This window comes from Kogia breviceps, chromosome 18 (genome assembly GCF_026419965.1).
Source record: "Kogia breviceps isolate mKogBre1 chromosome 18, mKogBre1 haplotype 1, whole genome shotgun sequence".
NCBI lineage: Eukaryota > Metazoa > Chordata > Mammalia > Artiodactyla > Physeteridae > Kogia > Kogia breviceps.
The window spans coordinates 15,191,342-15,205,751 of NC_081327.1; the positions used below are offsets into that span (position 1 = coordinate 15,191,342).

General features: G+C 55.9%; 1 protein-coding gene and 1 non-coding gene across 2 annotated transcripts; one reads left to right on the top strand and one right to left on the bottom strand.

Annotated features, from left to right (window-relative positions):
• Window positions 1-604: 604 nt before the first annotated feature.
• On the bottom strand, window positions 605-10,877 carry SCN1B (sodium voltage-gated channel beta subunit 1). Its single transcript, XM_059044410.2, has 6 exons — window positions 10,496-10,877; window positions 8,645-8,811; window positions 7,742-7,982; window positions 1,969-2,110; window positions 1,325-1,396; window positions 605-1,237 (listed from the first exon to the last, which is right to left on the bottom strand). Exons 1-5 carry the CDS (start codon window positions 10,533-10,535, stop codon window positions 1,330-1,332), a joined length of 657 nt encoding a protein of 218 aa, XP_058900393.1. The 5' UTR covers window positions 10,536-10,877; the 3' UTR covers window positions 605-1,237; window positions 1,325-1,329.
• On the top strand, window positions 5,375-5,483 carry LOC131745681 (U6 spliceosomal RNA). The gene has a single exon (XR_009332414.1). It is a non-coding gene; the product is annotated as a U6 spliceosomal RNA (small nuclear RNA).
• Window positions 10,878-14,410: the final 3,533 nt, after the last annotated feature.

Sequence of the window (14,410 nt, forward strand, 5' to 3'; positions counted from 1 at the left end):
TCTTGGCGAGCAGCCAAGAGTCATCCACGTCAGACCCAGGGCCAGATAAACACCCAGACACACAAGGATCACCAGCAGACACCTGCCTGTGGACAGCCACGCCCTCGAACACAGTCAGATCACAGCTGCTCACACCAGATGGGCCGTGCCTGTACAATCGGACCCACCCACTCGCCCCTCACACCCCCTGCACTCAGAGCCACAGCCTCCCACAGGGGGCCACATTGGTACAGCCTTGGCACTGCCCAGCCCCTAGCCTCTCCTCCTCTCTCTCCATTCATGGCCCTCTCTCTCCTTCCCTCATCACACCCCCTGACACCGGCTACCAGTCTGCTTCCTTGGCTCCTACCGGCTCCCTCGAAACTCTTGGTGCCCGCTGAGCTAATGACTCCCCAGACCCCAACACATTAATCAAGTATCAAGTGGCTGCACCCGCTCAGTCTTCAGGCAGGCGCTGAGCCTGAGACACTGCCACCATCTTATCCCCGAATGTGTGTGGAGAGGCCCTGCTGCCTGCCCTGGAGGGCGGGTCCCCAGGAAAACTGAGGCTCCTGGATCTGGAGGGGGTGTAGAAGGTGACCGGGCTCACGAGAGAGACTATGAAGCAAGTCCAAGAATCTTTATTTCATGAACAAAACTACTTGTGTAAAGAGAGACGAGGCTGAATGGGCCCCTTTCAAAGTGGCCACAATCCAAGGCTGGTGAGAGAGGGCGGGTTGGGCTGGGGTGAGAGTGCATCACAGGGAGAGGAGACCCCAGGTCCAGCCAGAGGAAGCAGGAGGGGAAATGTCGCTGGGAGTCAGAGTGGGTCTCAGAACCCCCTGCCCCAAGCTGTTCCAGCCCATTATAACCCTCACCGGGCGGGGAGGGGGCAGGAAGGGGCTGGGCCCCAGTAGTGCATGTCCAAAGCGGCCAATGTGTGCAAATCAGCAAGAAAGAGGGGTGCGGAGCCGCTGCCCCCACCTCACCGCCCCCTCCCAAACAGGCAGCAGAAGCATGGGGGCAGCGGCAGTATTGCTTTACCCATCATGCACGGCGCGGGCGGGTGATGGGGCAGGAGGAAGAAGGCTGGATTAGGGGTGTGAGCCAAGCCCCCTGCCCCCTCCCACCCTGGAGGCTCCGTTGGCAGGACTTTGAGGCTTGTGGAGGCCCAGGAATGGCCAACCCCCATTGGGGGCAGGCTGTGCCCGGATGTTCCCTGTTAGGGCTAGCTCTTCCTTGGGGCGGAGCCCAGGGCCTAAAGGTGAGGAAGAGACAGGGCATCAGGCACCTAATGGCTGACACCTTCCAGGCCCTCCAGCCCCTGCCTGCCCAGCCACCTTACCGGGGCTATTCGGCCACCTGGACGCCCGTACAGTTCTCTTTGCTTTCTGACGTGATGGCCAGGTATTCCGAGCTGTGGGGGCAAAGGTCAGGGGTACAGCAACCCCGCCGTCAGTCTGGCCCACCCCCCCAGAGGCCGAGAAGGGTTGAGGTCTCTGTCCCAGGGGCACAGGGCTCCAGTCAGAGAGAAGAGGGGGCTGGCTGGCTGGACCCCAGGGATCCAAAAGAAGCCCAGGCTGGGGCTTGGAGTCCTGAATGTGAGGGAGGAGGTATCTGGGGGGCTAGACTCCTGGGTTCTAGCAGGGAAAGGGGTTGAGGGCCTGGAGTCTGAGTATGAGGGAGCAGGGACTTGGAGGTTCAGATTCCTGGGTCCTGGGGGGAAAAGGGCTAGGGCCTGGAGTCCTGTATCTTTGGGGCAGAGGACGCTGGGCCTGAACCCTGGGTCCTGACGGAAGAGGGGGCTGAGAGTCTGAGGGGGGAGGGGCTGGGACCTCATCGCATCTCTGACACCAAATGGTCCCCTCTGGGGAGGACTGGCAGATGGCGCCCTGGGCTGCTGCCCTGCCCGCCTCCGCGCTCAGCTCCCCTCTGGGAAGCGCTGGCTGTCCTGGGCTGCCTCTCCCCCTCCTCCGCGACCCCACTCACGCGTTCTCTTGTGCAGCAGCCTCCGTGGCAGCGGCGATCTTCTTGTAGCAGTAAACCATCTCTGCCACGAACCATATGGTCAACACCACGATGAGCAAGTACATCATGATCTCAGACACGATGGACGCCATGTCTCTGTTGGCTGCAGGGGCCAGGCAGGGTCAGGTGGCAGCCCGAGTGTGCCTTCAGCTTGCTGTGCAAGCTTGGGCAAGTGGCTTGACCTCCCTGGTCCTGGTCTGCAAATGAGGCCAGGCTGCTTCCCTAGAGTCATCGTTGTTACTGTGATTCTCAATAACCAGCCTTGGACGGGCTTCGGGATCCCCCTCAACCTGCCTCCCTGTGTAACTTGAGGGTCCTCTGTGTCATTCAGGTGGTTGTAGGTGCCCAAGAGCTGTAGCTCTACAAGGAGAAGACTCAGGTTCAAATCCTGGCTCTACCACTTGCCAGCTGTGTAACCTTGGGCAAGTGACTCAACCTCTCTGGGTCTCAGTTTCCCCATCTATAAAAAGTGGAGGGCTTCCCTGGTGGTGCAGTCGTTAAGAATCTGCCTGCCAATACAGGGGACACGGGTTCGATCCCTGGTGCAGGAAGATCCCACATGACGCGGAGCAACTAAGCCCACGTGCCACAACTACTGAGTCTGCAATCTAGAGCCCGCGAGCCACAACTACTGAAGCCCGCGCACCTAGTGCCTGTGCTCCACGATGAGAGAAGCCACCGCAATGAGAAGCCCACGACCGCAACGAAGAGTAGCCCCCACTCGCCGCAACTAGAGAAAGCCCACGCACAGCAACGAAGACCCAACGCAGCCAAAAATAAATAAATAAAATAAAATCCCCAAATAAAAATAACAACAACAAAAAAATGATTTTTAAAAAGTTGAGGGCTTCCCTGGTCGCGCAGTGGTTGAGAGTCCGCCTGCCGATGCAGGGGACACGGGTTCGTGCCCCGGTCTGGGACCCACATGCCGTGGAGCGGCTGGGCCCATGAGCCGTGGCCGCTGAGCCTGCGTGTCCAGAGCCTGCGCTCCGCAACGGGAGAGGCCACAACAGTGAGAGGCCCGTGTACCACAGGGAAAAAAAAAAAAGTTGATAATCACAATATCTCTGTCATGGGAGTGTTGTGAGAATTAAACAAGCTCTAAAAATCCTTAGAATAGTAATTGACACATACATAGCATTTGATACATGTTTACTATTATTAATATTATTACTGTTATTATTGGGGCAGTACAGCACAGTAGTTAAGAGCAGGGGCTCTGAGGCGAGACTGTCAGGGTTCAAATCTAATCTCTGCCTCTTACTAGCTATGTGACCTCAGGCAAATGACTCCACCTCTCTGGGCCTCTATTCTCCTTCTGTAAAATAAGGATGATAATACTCATGCCTTCTCACAGGGTTGCTGGGAAAAGAAAACAAGTTAACATCTGTAACATGCGTGGATGTGCCCACAGTCAGCACTGCGTAAGTGCTGGCTATTCGCTGACGTTTTCTGGAAACCCTCTATCCTTTCCGCAGCCCTGGCTCTTGCCAACACCAGCTTCCTTTCATTGAGCCTAAATTTAAACTGTAAAGGGAGTGCGTTCATCCAGGGGACCAGAGTGGAAGGCCACTGTGGCGTCCTCGGCCGGATTTCGCAGGTGTCCACTCTGCATCCCTGGCCCCCTCCTTCTGGATGGTCAGGATCTCATTTTCCCGGCTGTTCCCACGTGGTCTTCCTCCCCTGGGAGTGGGCACTTTCTGCTGCTACACCCAGTGCAGATGGCACCAATGCTTTCTGGACCACAGGGGATGGGGGGTGCAGGGCTGGATGCTTCTCCCCTGCTTCCCTGCAGGAGGAGCTGGGGACAGGGTTCCACACCTCAACTGTTTGTTTGTTCGTTCTTTCACTCCAAAGATACCATGAATGTGTCCCATGCAGTGAATGCATGCTCTCAGCCAGGCTCTGTGCTAAATTCTTTATCTGAGCATCTCTCTGACTCTTTGAAACAACCCCAAGGATAGAGACAGTCCAGGCTTCCCACGTCAGCTGACCTCCGGAAGCACACTGAGTTGAATATATGTTGGATAAAGCTCAGTCATCGGAATTCTCACCCCTGCTCCTGGAACTCAATGCCCAAACGGATTTAGGTAATCTGGTATCTCCTGCTCTCCCAATCAGATTAGGACAGTGACAGGTATGGCTCTGCAGCCCATTTGCAGGACAAGGTCACTGAGGCGCAGAGAGGGCAAAGTGCTGGGCAAGGATGCACAGCCAGGACTGCACTCAGAGCCAGGATTCAACCCTAAGTGTAACCGACTGTAGGGTCCGAGCTCTTATCTGCTCTGGAAAGGTTCCCCAGCCAAAGAGAAACTTGGAAATGGCTGGGATATGTCCAGTGCAGTTTCCACGGACCCACACAGACATCTCAGGAGGTGGGACTCCTCCACTTTACAGATGAGGAACTGAGGCAGAGGGGTCACACTGAAGGGCAGAGGTACCTTCTCTAGGGAGACCTCTGATTTCTTCAAAAACCCCAAATCTTCTGAGAGCTTCACCTGCCTGCCCACACAGGCAGCCCCCAGATCTGAAGCCCAGCCTGCACCTTTGCAGGTGGGATGTCTTGCCAGCCTCAGCGACTGCTTCACCTCAACACCTGCTCCCTTCGTACTAGGTGTGTCCAAATAGAATCAGCCAGCTTGTCCCCAGCTGCCAGCCCCATCCCTGGTGGGGGACCCCCAGGTGCTTCCTACCATCTTCTGCACCCCTGCCAGGCCAGTGAAGGTCTCACCACCAGCACCCACTGCCCCTCATTTGGAAATGACTCAGTTCATTGCTGAGGGATCATTACCAGGAGGCAATACAGACTGATGGGTAATGTTGAAACTGCAGTAAGAGTGGATTACAATAAAAAAGAATATAGCATGGCCAGTGATGCTAACAATAGAATAATATCATGCGGAATGAAAAAAATACTGTAGAGTGATATGTAATGTTAAAAATAGCAATGCTGGAAAAAAGAAAAATAGCAATGCTGGAACTTTCCTGGTGGCGCAGTGGTTAAGAATCCACCTGCCAATGCAGGGGACACGGGTTCGAGCCCTGGTCCAAGAAGATCCCGCATGCTGTGGAGCAGCTAAGTCTGTGCACCACGACTACTGAGCCTGAGCTCTAGAGCCTGTGAGCCATAACTACTGAGCCCACGTGCCACAACTACTGAAACCTGCACGCCTAGAGCCCGTGCTCCGCAGCAAGAGAAGCCACCGCAAAGAGAAGCCCGCACACCACAACGAGAGTAGCCCCTGCCCGCCACAACTAGATGAAGCCCGCGCACGGCAATGAAGACCCAATGCAGCCAAAAATAAATAAATGAATAAATAAATTTATAAAATAAAATAAACTTAAAAAAATACATCAATGCTACAGTATGCTGTCACTTTGGCAGCACATGTACTAAAACTGGAATGACACAGAGAAGATTAGCATGTCCCCTGTGGAAGGATGACACGCAAATTCATGAAGTGTTCCATATTTTTTGGTGGCCGTAATAACTAATGACAAATTCATGGCTAGTGATATATAAAATAAAATTTTCTTTAAAAAAAATACTACACTATGATTGGTGATGATGAATATAAACCAAGTAAAAATTTTAAATACTACAATATGATTGATAATATTTTAGAATACTATAGCATGGTGGCTAACGATAAAAATGTGATAATATGATTGATAACATTGAACATACTCTGCTATGATGGATTATGATAAAAAGTTACACGTTTATTAATGTGAAACAGTATAGCATACAGTATAATATAAAATACTACACTACAGTGAGTAATGTTAAAAAAGCAGTACCATAATGTGGTGGATAAAAAATACTGGGGTATGGTGGAGGATGCAGAAAATACAGGCTCTGGGAAGATAACAGAAAGAGTTCTACATTACATAAATATAAGAACACAGGCTCTGGGGGACTTCCCTGGTGGTCCAGTGGTTAAGACTCTGTGCTCCCAATGCAGGGGGCCCGGGTTCCATCCCTGGTCAGGGAACTAGATCCCTCATGCCACAACTAAGAGCCCGCATGCCGCAACTAAAAAAAAAAAAAGGAACCCACATGCCACAACGAAGGTCCTGCACGCAGCAACGAAGATCCCACGTGCCACAACTAAGACCCAGCACAGCCAAATAAATAAATAAATATTAAAAAAAAAAAAAAAAAGAACACAGGCTCTGGGAGGCAGTATAATGTGGTAGATAACGTTAAAAATCAGACTCTACTAGGTCACGGGTGTGCGTGAGCCCAGCCTCCACCGTGCAGGTGAGGACGGCATTGTGAGCAAGGGCTCAGCCACAAGGTGGAAAGAACCTGGGTGCCTGAAGGGCATCGTGGAGCCTCCCCACCGCCTGACCCTTCACCTCAACACAGATTTGAGAGATAGGACTGACAGAGATTTTGTTAAGCCACAGTATTTGGGGTGTCTTTGTTACAGCTGTCCCCCCAACTCACGCGGGCAGGGCTCCGTCATCTACATCCATGGGCGACTGCCCACCCAGCATAGTGACCTACGCCAAAGAGTCGCTCAGACATGTCTCCTGAATTGAATTCTGCTGGATCACTTTGATAATACACTTAAAAATGCTAATTATCAAAAGAAACCCACAGGCTCTGGCTGACAGAGTATAGTGAATCATGCCAAGGACAGAAACAACAGTCACACAGGCTTGGCTGGGTTCAAATCCAGGTCCCAGCTCTGCCACCTTGGCCATGTAATCTTCCCTCCGTGAGCCTCGATTTCCCCATCTGTAAAATGGGGATAGGAAGAGCCTCTACCCCACAGGGTGCGTGGGAGGATTCAATGATGGACTCCATGTAAGGCGCTAAAGCCAGCACCCCTCTCAGGGAAGGGTGGGCCAATGCACGTTGCCCGTGATGATGTGTGTGCACTGCAGGCCCCTCGGGACTCACCTGCCTTGCTCTTTGGTGGCCCAAGGTCTGGGATACCTCCCTGACTCTCTAAGCCAATGGGCCATAGGGCCCTGGAAAATTCCAATTTACACCCAATCAGAAGATAGTTCAGGAAAGGGGTTCAAGGCAGCTGAAGCCAAAATGATGAAATGGTTCAACAACACCTTAGATCTTTGCTGCTCGTTGTGGGCCCAGACCTGCAGCCTTGGCCTCGCCTGAGAGCTTATTGGAGATGAAATCCTGGGCCCAACCCAGATCTGCTAAGTCAGGATTGTCACATCAGCAAGACTGCCAAGTGGTTCGTGCACACAGTAAAATACGAGGAGCACCGCTCCAGGTGACACTCTCCTATCTCCTGCCCCACGTGACAGAGGGAGGCAGGGCTGAGGTTACTTGACAATCAGACACAACACCACCATTGCCCCCGTGTGCTGAGGCCCTGCTGTGACAGACACGCCGGCAACCGACACCCAGCATCTCGCTCAATCCTCACCACCTCCCTGTGACACAAGAATGGTTCCAACAACACCAGGAGAGGCAGATACTATTATCATCCTGTTTGCTACAGGACGATCCTTCGGCTCAGAGACAGGGAGGCACCCACCTGGAGGTCACACAGCGCAGGTGGCAGAGACGAGTTAGGCACCCAGCACTTCCACGGGACAGGCCCGCTGTGACCTCCCGTGGCTGAAGGGAGATGGAGGCCGGAGCTGGACTCCAGGAAGGAGGTGCTGCTCCCGTCCCCGCTGCCCAGGCGCGGAGCCAAGCCGTCCCCTGCTTGCCATCTGTCCCTCCATCTGGCCGCCCGTGGGCCTGACTCACCTTTGTTCACCACCTCAAGGTGGATCTTTTTGACGACGCTGGTGTTGTGCTCGTAGTTGTCGAAGAAGAGCAGGCGGTACACGTGGCACTCGTAGTCGCCCGAGTGGTTGTAGGTGACGTTGGTGATGAAGATGGACAGGTCCTGCAGGTCCTTGGTGCCCCGGCTGCCGTTCCACACCACGCGGCCCTCAAAGCGCTCATCCTCCTCCAGCTGCAGCACCTCGTTCTCATAGCGCAGGATCTGGCGGCAGTGGGGGCGGGGTCACCCCTGGGCCACGTCCGCCACCAAGACCTCTATTCTGTCCGGAGCCCTGACACATACACATGCTGACACACGCGTTCCTCAGTTATCCTCCCGAGCCCCCCTGCGGCATTCCTGGCCTTTATGCTCTACCATTCTTCCCCGGCCCCCAGACACGCTCCCCAGGCAGGGAGAGAGGCAGCCTGATGCCGGCTGCTGTAGACCCCGATTCTCCAGCAGGCCCTCAAAGTTTATGGCGCCCCCTCATATGTAATTCAAAATACACATAGCAAAAAGGAGGTCAAAAAAGTTCTGTTTCCTTCTATGATGACCACCTGAGACATTTTTGCTCGTACTAAATAACGGCAATGATATTGATCTTGTGCCATGTGCCAGGTGCAGGAACTCAATCAATCCTCATGCAAACCTCAGAGCTAGAGACCACCTGCCCCCCATCTTTACAGAGGCGGAAACGGAGGTTCAGAGAGGCTCAATGACTTGCCCAAGGTCACCAGTCGGTCACGGTGAAGCTGGAATTTGGATCCAGGTCATCAGTAATAGCACATTATTGCAAACAAACAACCAACCCCTACCGGAACCCTACCCTCGCCAACTCCCACACAGACGCCCACCCTCCACAACCCTGCCAGGCTCCCACACACCTTGACAAACTCCTCTGTGCCCTTCTGGCGGAAGGTCCACTCCGTGAAGGTCTCGGCAGTGGTCTCGCTGCGGCGCTTGCAGGAGATGCACAGAATTTTGAAGGTCATCCCATACACGGCCTCGGTCTCTGAGTCCACCTCCACACAGCCTCCCCAGGCTGAGGACACTGCGGGGACAGCAGGCTCAGGTCGAGCCAGGACACCCATCACCCTTGGCAATGCCAGGCTCGCTGGCTGTTAGTTCTCAGGCCCCTCAGAAACCATCTGTTTCCCCTCAATAATGATCAGGAATGGCCAGAAACAGATGCTGAGCCTGGCTCTGCCACCTGCTATGTGCCCTTGGCAAGTCCCTCATCCTCTCTGAGCCTCAGTTTCCCTCTGTGAATGGTGAGGGAATCGATCGTCCTTGCTTCTGGAGGTTGCTGGGCAGTTCTTTAGGGTAGGTAAGGTCGCAAGGGGCCTGGCACACAGGACACCCCCAATCAACAGGGCTGTTACTGTGGTCAGTAGCTCAGAGTTTTTGCTACCCAAGTACCCCTTCTTCAGAAGGCCACTTGCCCAAAATACTACAGCATGTAGGTGGTGGGACCAGATTTCCAGCTGTGTTAGAAGTTCAAAGTGGCAGTGTCAGTTCTACCATTATTGCTCTGTAAGACCAGCCAGCCCCAGAGAAATGGGTTGGGAGAAGGCAAGGCCTGAGAAGGAGGTGGGCACGGGAACCAGGGCAAACCCACACTCCAGCCCTGCTCCCCAGTCCCGTAAGTTCCTGTCGTCCACAACCCCCCACCCCGGCCAACTCCTGCCTCAGCCCCCTCTGCTCCCAGGCTCCTCACTTGGCTCCTGAAGCCAATCCCACCTCCTATTAGCTTCTCAAAAGTCTCTGAGCGCTTTCTGGCCCCAGGGCCTTTGCACCCTCACTGGATTCCAGTCCCTTTGAGTCCCTCCTCCACATTCTTAGCTGCCCCCTCCTTCCTGCTCACTAGCAAATGCTATGTCTCTCTCTAGCTCCGGGGCTTTTCCTTTGTCCCTGATTCTTTCCGCTGTGAATCTTGGGGTTTTCTGCCCTCCTCCTCTGCTGTCTCGTTCCATCTCCCTGAGCGCCTCTGTCTTTGTCCCCCCCTCTTTCTCTCTCTTAGGGGTCTCTCTAAAGGTCCCACCACTTTGTGTCCTTTTCCCAGGCTCAGACACGCTCTCCCGGCCTCTCGCTCTCTCACTCCACCTCTCCCTGTCCTTTTTAAACTCCATCTCTTCCTGTGTCTACCTGTGTCTCCATCTCTTTCTGCCTCGCTCAAGTTTTTCCTCTCTCCACCGCTCAGATTCTTAACTCTCTTTCCTCAATCTCTCTCTCTCAGGCACACTCTGCATCCCTCTCTCTTGGCTCCCCCCGTACTTCCATCTCCCCAGTCTCCCAGCGGAGCGCTCAGGAGTTCTTCTGTGTCTCTCGCCCCTTCTTCCGTCTCCATCTCTCCCAGTCCCTCCGTCTCTCCGTCCCAATCTCCGGGCGCCGCCTCCACCCCCGCCCCAACCCCCACCTCCCGCGGCTGTGGGTGTCACATTGCAGCCTGCGGGGCTCCGGGAACAGCTGACTCCGCGTTTCCTCGCCCCCGGCTGGACGCCCGCATCCACCAACCTGTGCCAGCCCGGCCCCCGCCCGCTCGCGCCCACCCGCACCTCCGCGCCCTCAGGAACCCCGCTGCCCGCGCGCACAACTTCTGAAGAGGACTTAGCCGGGCCGGGGTATGCGGTGAGGGCGGCCCTTGCCCGCTGCCGGGAGTCTCCAGCGCGCGAATCCCGCCGCCCGGCCAGTGCTCCGGCTGTGCCCTCCGCCGCGCGCGCCCCCAGCGCACTCACCCAGTGCCGCGCCGACCACGAAGGCCAGCAGCGTCCCCATGGCTGCGCTGCGCACGCTGCGCCCCCCTCCCGGGCCGCCGGTATTAACAGCGGGGCGAGAGGCGGCGGGACCCGGCGGCGGTCAGAATGTCCCCGGGAACGCGCGGGCGCAGCAGCTGCGGCTCTGGGACCGGCAAGGGGGGGAGGAGGGGGGGCGCGGCCCCCCCGCTCCGGTTACCGCCGGGGGCCCAGCCCCGGAGCCCGGTGTCCGGGCATCCCCGCCGCCGCGCGGGCGGCGGCCGCTGCTCGGGCTGTTGCGCTGGTGCGCGCAGCCGAACACATTCGCCAGGTGCGCGGACCCCGGCCCCGCTCCAGCTCCGGCGCGCCTGGGCGCGGGCCGCGGTCTCCTGCGCACTGCAGCGCCGGCGGCGGCGGCCACAGGAGGGAGGAGGGAGAGGGAGGAGGGAGAGGGAGAGGGAGAGGGAGAGGGAGAGGGAGAGGGAGAGGGAGGGGGCGGGATGAATCACCGCGGGGGGAGGGCGCGGCTGCCCAGCCTTTGCCGCAGCGGCCCGGGAGTCGCCCGCTGCACCGGCCTCTCCCGGTGGCGCAAGGACCGCGGCTTCGGGCGTGGGGCGCGTGGTCTGGTTGTCCGACCCCTCCAGACTCCGGGGAGCCCCAGTGTTGGAGCCTGGGAGAGGTCACCCTCAGAGTTACAGGAGTGTTTGGAGAGCGGTTTGAGGGCAGAGCTTCGGACTTCAAATTATGGAGGTCATCCCCATGGGATCTCGAGGGGAACTTGTCTGGGACCTCCAAGTCACCTCCCCCTCAGACCCCTGGCACTCCGGCCTGGAGGTCACTGTGTGGGAACCCCAGTGGGCATGGGGGGGTGTCGGGCTAGGGCTACCCATAATACTCCAGACCCCTCTCAAGCAAGATGGGCACCCCGGATCCAAAGCAGAAAGTCGGCTCTGGGGATTTGAGGTGCCATGAATGTTTCAAGAGGAAGGCCCTTCAAGACCCTGCTACCCTCTTTGCCTCTGACGTCATCTTCTACTCCCCTCTCCCGGCCACTGCCCGCTGCTGTCCAGGCCCCTGCTGTTCCCAATACACCAAGCTCATTCCCACCTCAGAGCCTTCACCCTTGCTCACCTCTGCTTGGGCCACTCTTCCCTTAGGTGACCAAAGGGCTCACTTCCTCTCCTCCAGCAGCTCTCGGCTCCAATGTCACCTTCATCAGGCCCTCTGTCCACTCAAGACAAACTGCCTCCGCAGTCCCTTACGTGACCTCCTTTACTAGTGGTTTTTTTCTTCTCTCTACAGCAGTTGTCACTACCTGACATTATACTCTTCTTTATATAGTTTTTCTCCATTCACTGCTTGTCCCTTCAACCCTGGAAAACAAGCTCCCCCAGGGTGAGGACACTGTCCTGTGCACCACTGCGTCTCCAACACCTTCCACTGTGCCTGTCACATTGTAGGTGCTCAATAAGTATTCGTCAAATGAATAAATAACCGCCAAGCACAGAGCCCTTCTGGTATGCTGGATTCACTTCTACCTCCCCAAACATTTATTGCACTTCTATTATTATTATTATTTTTTTTTGCGGTACGCGGGCCTCTCACCGCTGTGGCCTCTCCCGCTGCGGAGCACAGGCTCCGGACGCGCAGGCTCAGCGGCCACGGCTCACGGGCCCAGCCGCTCCGCGGCATGTGGGATCTTCCCGGACCGGGGCACGAACCCGCGTCCCCTGCATCGGCAGGCGGACTCTCAACCACTGCGCCACCAGGGAAGCCCCTGCACTTCTATTATTAATCTGCATTTTACAGACAGGGAAACTGAGACTGAGAGAGGGCCACTCCCTTGCCTAGGGTCATGCAGCTGGTTTCAGGTGGATCTGGAATCCTGCCAGGCAGCCCCCCCTGCAGGGGGCTTGTCTGCTAAATGGAGAGGATGAGGGGGAAGCTCCGTCAAGACCAGGGTGGGAGACTTTTGGCTGAGGGTTGCTCCTCAGGTCCTGACCTCCAGTTCTGGGTGGGGTGAAGTTCCAGAATCTCCCCCACTGCAGCCTTGCCAGGCGAGAGGAACCAAGGGTGGCGCTGGCCTGGGGCAGAGGGAGAGGAAGCCAGGGACACCAAGCCAGGGACACCAGATACCTTTGTCATCTGGGCCTTTGTGCCAGCACCTCCTAGGCTGTGAAATTCCCCTGCAAAAAATAACTCTCTTGCTCTTCTGATCCCTCCCCTCTGATGGGGGGGGTGGGCAGGCAGGCAGAAGCACAGTGAGGACAGGTCATAGGCACTAGGCAGCGGCACCTAGTGACAGCCCTACAAACTGATGTTGGCTGAGCACCTACTATGGGCTTGGTGCTGTTCTAAGCACTTTACTAATATGAACTCATTTAATTCTTCCTACAAGATGGGTGTTACCATTATGCCCATTTTACAGGTGTGGGAAACTGAGGCTCAGGATGGGTAACTTGCCATGATCACATAGCTAGAGGTTAGAGGAGGCTGGCTCTGCCCTTTCTCACCTGTGGTCCATCCAGCCCCATGCAGCCCCTCCCTCCAGTCCTCTGCCCCAAGCTATCAATTAAGATTCTTACAGCCTGACTGTGACTTGTCCAAGGTCTCTCTTTACCCCTCCTCACTCACTGTGGAACCAGAACAGGGTTTGAGTGAGACAAACCTAGGTTCTACCTGGACCAAGACCTTGCCTCTAGGCCCATTTCCACATCGGTAAGATGGGGTCCAGATGGCCACAACCTGGGCGGGCTGGTGTGGGGTCCTGAAGGGGGCCCTTGTATCTAAATGTGGAGACACCAGGGGCTATGCCTTGCCTCCCTGCTGAGTAGCGCCAGGCATGTAACTGTTTGTTTGTCTCCATCTCATGGAGTAACTGTGAAAATTAAATGAACATCAGACCGTAGCACAGAGCCTGGTACATACTTGGTCCCCACTACATAACTTACTTTCTTCTCCCCTCCATTTTTCTGCCATAATAGTAACATTTATTGAATACTTACTCTGTGCAGACCCTGTTATAAGTAGCCACCTTTATTAACTCCTTGAAACCTTATAAAGCCGTTCTCAAAGTGCAGTCCCTGGACAATCAGCATCAGCATCACCTGGGAACTTGTTGGAAGTGCAGGATCTCAGCAGACTCACCCCAGATGTGCTGAGTCGGAAACTGAGGGTGGGGTCCGGCATTCTGCTTTTTTTTTTTTTTGTGGTACGCGGGCCTCTCACCGTTGTGGCCTCTCCCATTGCGGAGCGCAGGCTCCGGACGCGCAGGCTCAGCGGCCATGGCTCACGGGCCCAGCCGCTCCGCGGCATGTGGGATCTTCCCGGACCGGGGCACGAACCCGTGTCCCCTGCATCGGCAGGCGGACTCTCAATCACTGCGCCACCAGGGAAGCCCCGGCATTCTGCTTTTTAAAGAGCCCTCCAGGAGATTCTGATGCAGCTAAAGTTCGAGAACGACTCACTTCTAACAACCCTGGGAGACAGGTGCTATTCTTTTTTTTGCAGCACGGCATGCAGGATCTCAGTTCCCTGACCAGGGATCAAACCCACACCCCCTGCAGTGGAAGCGCAGAGTCCTAACCACTGGGCCGCCAGGGAAGTCCCCCAACAGGTATTATTCTTATGCTCATTGCACAGAAGAAACCGAAGCTCAGAGAGGTTGACCTGCTCCAGGTGACATGCCCACTAAGTATCAGAGGTAGGACTGAACCAAGCTACCAGCCACCAGTCTGTCCTCACAGCCCCCACACTGGACCCTGATGGTGCAAAGCTTGTGAAAGATGCTCAGGATTTCCAGGTCGCGTCAGTGACTGTGGCCTCAGAAAACGGACGGTACGCCCCTCCTACCACAGCGGGATCTGAGTGCAACGGAAGGCTCCCACCCACTCCCAGGGCCCCGCAGGCACAGCCACA

Bases quoted from the DNA above. Each gene is read 5' to 3' on its own strand.
- SCN1B (XM_059044410.2), bottom strand. From the start codon at position 10,535: ATGGGGACGCTGCTGGCCTTCGTGGTCGGCGCGGCACTGG. The intron at 7,983-8,644 runs GTGTGTGGGAGC...CACTGCCGCCAG, and splicing joins GCACAGAGGAGTTTGTCAAG to ATCCTGCGCTATGAGAACGA. The intron at 1,397-1,968 runs GTGAGTGGGGTC...TTGCCCCCACAG, and splicing joins GCTGCTGCACAAGAGAACGC to CTCGGAATACCTGGCCATCA.